Source organism: Orbicella franksi, chromosome 8 (assembly GCF_964199315.1).
Source record: "Orbicella franksi chromosome 8, jaOrbFran1.1, whole genome shotgun sequence".
NCBI lineage: Eukaryota > Metazoa > Cnidaria > Anthozoa > Scleractinia > Merulinidae > Orbicella > Orbicella franksi.
The window spans coordinates 25,262,133-25,267,791 of record NC_138152.1 but is presented as its reverse complement, the minus strand read 5'-3'; the positions used below and the strand labels follow the sequence as shown (position 1 = coordinate 25,267,791).

The 5,659-nt window shown below is 36.7% G+C and overlaps 1 protein-coding gene across 1 annotated transcript; it reads left to right on the top strand.

The window, feature by feature from the left end:
• The first annotated feature begins 750 nt into the window (after positions 1–750).
• Positions 751–4,863, top strand: LOC145494292 (DELTA-actitoxin-Afr1e-like). The gene is made up of 5 exons (XM_081473732.1): positions 751–822; positions 961–1,029; positions 1,993–2,086; positions 2,376–2,570; positions 4,405–4,863. Exons 1-5 carry the CDS (start codon positions 751–753, stop codon positions 4,740–4,742), a joined length of 768 nt encoding a protein of 255 aa, XP_081329858.1. The 3' UTR covers positions 4,743–4,863.
• Positions 4,864–5,659: the final 796 nt, after the last annotated feature.

The following is a 5,659-nucleotide window of genomic DNA, read 5'->3' as shown; positions in this document are numbered from 1 at the left end:
TAAATTGGAAAATTTACTGCGATGATCAGTCTTCACTTTGATTAAACTTTCTGTTTGCAACCGTAAATGGCGTCTATCGTAAAATTGCTGTGACATTTGTGGTCCGGTTTACGCCAGGAATAAAATTCGATTTTTAACGCGAACATGAAAAATGGAAAAGCGCATGAAAATTAGCTTTTGCAACTCGAGGTGCCTTTTAGAATCCAATATTTATGCTGAGACCTAGCCTATCAACAGGCTTCCGGCGAGCGAGCGTCCCGCCCCGATCGCCTTGCTCTCCAGATTCTTCAGTTTTGCGCTCGCCCGCTCGCATTGCTCGTCGAATTTGTTTTTCTGTACTTGCCGGGAGCCTGTTTGTAAGCTAGCTGAGACCCTGCCATACCTAAACACTTTTGCAAGCAAGTCAAATTGAAACGGCCAAAATTTCATTGAAAAACGCCTTTGCATGTGTTAGACACTAAGAATTAGCCGCAGAAAGTCCTTGGATATATTTCGCTCCACATGGGAACTAGAAGAACTGCCCGGCGGCCGCGAAAGCAAGATACATAATAACAACTTTTATTGGATATTTGTAGCTGTCCATTAGAAAAGAAGAATAAAGTAAACAAATACATTGTAAATATTAAATCAGAAAGTGAAAACTTGAATTCAGGTTACTAAAAATGATAATTGATTATAATAATGTTGGCATTAGTATTTATGACAACACCATTGATAAATATAATAATTGCAACAATAACAATAATTACGATGACGGTGATGATGTTGTTGCTGATGTTTTTTGTGCATTGTAAACTGATTCAACTATGTTGTCATGATAAGGTGAGAATTAACCATACAAGCCAGAGGACGGTTAAATTTTGGCATAAAACATTCCTAAATAACAATGTGTCAAGAGACCGTTTTGAAACATTGCTGATTGTTGTTGTAACATTTTAGCTTTTTTTTTTCTTTACAAAGCGGGAAGCTGAGGCATTGTTGGCAGATGCTGGTTTGACCGACTTCCCTGAAATGGTTCCCAATCGCCAGGTAAAAAGAAATTATTGTTTTTTTTTTTTTTCTGTAAAATCCAACTGAATAATAATAATAGTAACAACAACAATAATAATAATAGTAATAGTAATTTATATATATAAAAAAAGTAAAACATGTTTCCGTATCTAATCATGATATCATGGTTACTACAACTAATATTAATACTACTATCATCATCATAACATTAATTAACATATTCCATACAAATTGGTATATACAAGGTAAAAGTAAGTAAAAGAAATAAACTATTAAAACCTATTTCAACAGTGTTTACATAATGGCTCCCTGGGTTTCAACGTCAATATCGGTATATTACAAGGTAAAAGTAAATAAAAGAAATATTAAGACCTATTTCAACAGTGTTTACATAATGGTTCCCTCCTGGGTTTCAACGTCAATATCAATGTTCTTAAACTCACAAAAGGCTTTCCTTCTAGCTCTTGAACCTCTTTGGCAGATTAGTGCGGATCTTAGTAAAGCAAAGGATGTCCTTGCTCTTATCCAGGAGATTGTTTTAGCATAATGTTCTCCTTTCTTGATGGAGATCAGCTGCGCCAGTCTGGAATGGTATTGCAAGCACTCGTTTCCCATGCCGCCTGTTGACGTGAAAATAAGGGGAGTTAAAGTTCCTTGTTCGATATCCAAGACCCTCCTCGCATAAAGGCGCTTCTTCTCGTTCTCATGATTGCGGTATATCTGTTGGAACTCTAGGTCCCTATACGAATCAGCATTAGGGTGACAAACCCTAATGCTAATATAATAATAATAATAATAATAATAATAATAATAATACTGATAATAATACTTCATTTATATAGCGCACACATACATTTTTTTCCCCACGCCCTTTACAAAACTATCCCTAAAAACTACAATTTTACTCTAAGAAACTTAAAAACTAAACAAAAAACCCTCTCCCTTTGGGTTGTTTGGTTTGTTTTCCTTTTTCCTACATAGGAACTGGAGGCCCTTTTGGAGCGATCTCATAACACTGAAGTTAAACTGCCAAAGGACTTGGAAGACCAAGACAGCGAAAAGTCTAAGCGCAAAGGTAAATCATCTTTAGGAATCGGTCTTAGAAAAAAACAAAAACAAATCAAAAACAAACAAACAGAACATATCAAAACGTAAAGCATATACACAGAACATTATAGGAATTAAAACTTTACTAGTTGGTGCAACTCTAGTTGAGTTAGCCCTCTAAAGATGGCAAACGTTTGCCGCCACTCGTCAAAATCAGGAGCTGTTGGTATAGCAAGTAGATCTTTAGATCGGTGACTTCAGTGGTAAGGTTTTAAAAACATTTCGGTTGTGAGACTAACTTGCTTATTTCATTTCAGTTGCTGCAGGAACGGTTATTGAAGGTGCTCAGCTTACAATCAATCTGTTGAAAGACGTCTTAAATGTCCTCGCTAACGTGAAACGCAAATGCGCGATTGGCGTTGACAACGAAAGTGGACTTCGTTGGCAGCAAGGCTCTTTCTACTTCTATTCTGGCACTGCGAATGAAAACTTGCCTTATTCTGTGGATAACGGTGAGAAGTGAATCTAGCATTTAGGGAGGCTCGCTTAGGCCTTGCCACAAATATTTGGATATGTTTTTGGATATTTAGAATTTTCCTAGATTTCTAGAAACATTAAGATATTTAGAAAAGTTAGGCCAATTTAAAAATATTGATACCTATTTTGGCTTAGCCCTGTGTTTTCCTCGCTTTTCCATTGAAACAAGACTAAATTTTATGCCAGAAACAATACAGCTTAGCGATTTCCCAGTTGAAAAATGTTTTCCATATCACTAAAAGCGCTAAAGGAACAAATTTTAAAAATGGCGGAAGCTGGTAACATCGAAGCACCTGAATCTTCTTCTTTAACTCCTTCCACTTAAAGAGATTTTAGAAATTTCGGCCGGCCTAAGAGATTTAAAATCGGAATGTTTTTTTTTACGATAAAAAATAGATTTTTTAGAGGAGTTTTCAAGATATTTAGAAAATGTTTGATATTTAGAAGATTTTTTGAGAATTTCTGGGAAGATATTTAGTCGATTTTCTGCTTAGTTTTTGTTTCACTGAGAAGATATATCAAACACTCGAGACAGTGTTTCATCGGCTATCCAAACACCTCGAATTTCGTCAAAAATACTCCGCTGCGCGTCGTATTTTCGACTGTCTTCTCGGTGTTTGAATAACCCGATGAAACACTGTTTCTCGTGTTTGATATATTACTTGAACTTCAACACAATATGACCAGCAAGAACGTTTCACCTTGTTAAACATATACGTATATTTTTTTTCTGAGAAGACTCTTGCGCAAACATCCTTCACCATTTCGCACCATGCTTAATGTGTGATGTAATTTTCTAAGTAATATCCCCATTTTTCAGAATTGGAGTCTCTCTAAAAGGGCCCAGATTCATAACTAAGAAAGAAATTAAGACGGATTCCGCTCAAAGTTCAAGCAATAAGTGCAAAATTTATTGACTAAAAATCTACCCATAGCACGGTAACTTTTTGAATACTATTTAAAACATCTCACTGTAATTCATTTCTCTAGATGACCCCGCGATTAAATCTTCAAGCATTCTCGAGAAATTTAATGTCGAACCTCGTAAAAATACTTAAAGCGCGTGTTATTGCGTTTTAAACTAACGCGAAACGTCCGTTTTAATTGAAATATGGATAATTAACTTCAAGTCCAGTTTTGTCTTGCGGGGTCAACTTGAGAGCTATTACCATGCCATGAAGTTTTTTTGGTAACTTAATTTTTGCCATTATTGCTTGATTGTTCTGCGGAAATCACCTTAAAACCCTTGTCAGGAAAGCGCTGATCAAAAACAAATAACTCGGCACATAGTTTTTCGTTCAGGGGTCTTAATATTAATTTTCTATTTAAAAATGCGTTCAAAATTTCAAAAGGAAGACGCAAGTTTGACTTAAGAAAACATGTTTCGGACACTTCAGTATTCATAATTAGCTTTTTTTTGTTAACATCTTTACATTAGGTCTTACAAAGTTGCAAACGCCTTTGGAAAACATGTTTTCTAAATATTAAATTGAATTGTGTGTCGTGATTTTTAAATGTTTACATTTTTTCTAATACTACGAAATTTCAAATATTTTCAAATGTACGAGTACTGGAGCATCGATAAAGTTTGTACTTGTCATGTGTGGCTTGCAGAAGGCCTAGGGCTATATTTTCTAGGGTGGTGGTTTATTATCTTATAATTGATCTCACAGGTCAGTTATTTGCCTCGGCCTTCGGCGTTGGCAAATAATCGATCTGCTTGCCACTCGCAGATCACGATGTTTTGCGATAGCCGAGTTTAAAACGTGTAAAATTGTTTGTCTGTTTCTTTTATTCTATTTTCCATAGCGTGCGCTGTTGTTTACGGACCTCGCAAAACGTCTGGACCAGTCGCAACGGGAGCTGTCGGAGTCCTTGCCTACTACATTCCAAGCATCGACAAAACACTTGCTGTGATGTTCTCTGTTCCGTTTGATTATAACTTTTACCAGAACTGGTGGAATGCTAAGCTGTACCCTGGAAACCAAAGGGCCAACTATGATCAGTACTATGATTTGTATTATGATGCAAACCCCTTCAAGGCAAATGGTTGGCATGACAGATCCCTCGGTTCTGATCTGAAATTTCGCGGCTCTATGTCCAATTCTGGTAAAGCTACCTTGGAAATTCATGTTCTTAAAAAATGAGCAACTGGCATGTAAACTAAGAATGCGTGCACAACTTAATCGCATGACCGGTTTTTTTTTTTTTCCTGTGGTGCTTAGTATTGAAGATTTGAAATGAAAAATAAACGAGTGGGAAAAAGAAACTGTTTTATTGTTTTTCAAAAGTTGACCTACACTAAGGAGCTCAATGAGCTAGTCAGGAGAATTCCTCTTAAAGGGCTGATGGCCTCCTCCTTTTAACATGTCAACCCTGTTTGCTACGTAAGGTATTATGGTAGGTGGATTTTTACCAAAAATGCGAAAAATCTCTGTTTGGCTGTTCAAATTGAGAAGACTGAGATAAATATTTTGCAAAAAGAATTGAATGGGGGAAAACGCTTTTTTCACTTTTTGAGTTAAAGCAAAAACTATCTTTTAATATCATTAACCCCTTACAGCGCGTCGACACCTCTAATTAAAATTCATCGCCAGTTGTCACATATAATGCGAATCCTCCGTAGGAAAAAGATGGCGACTGCTAAATTTACCCATAGTTCTTAGCGCACGAAAATGTTGACAAAGCTCATAAAAACGTACAGAAACGTTATAAAATCTTCAAGCATAGGCTACTTAATATCCTTCGTACAGAGACAAATATTGTAAAAATTTGGCTCTCTTTGTGCCCTTGAGGCTGTGTTAGGTTCGCAGGGCATTGTGGTAAAATGTACAGCCGCCATCTTTCTTCCTACGCTGGATTGCGGTGTGGTATTTCATTTGTGCACGCGAAATGTTCTCAATCTGGTTGTTTCATCACAAGTTGGCTTTCGTTCTTGTCAAATTTTCTTTATGTCAGGATGAAAAATTCTTGCCCATTTTCGTCTTCGAAGAAGCTGAAGAGACGAAAATCTGGTGGAACCCACAGGTTCAGCGTCGAACAAGATCTTTGGCTCCGAGCGACC

Coding starts and splice junctions, on each gene's coding strand:
- LOC145494292 (XM_081473732.1), top strand. CDS start 751: ATGACGGTGATGATGTTGTTGCTGATGTTTTTTGTGCATTGTAAACTG. Junction 823..960: donor AACTATGTTGTCATGATAAG/GTGAGAATTAAC, acceptor TTCTTTACAAAG/CGGGAAGCTGAGGCATTGTT. Junction 2,087..2,375: donor CGAAAAGTCTAAGCGCAAAG/GTAAATCATCTT, acceptor ATTTCATTTCAG/TTGCTGCAGGAACGGTTATT.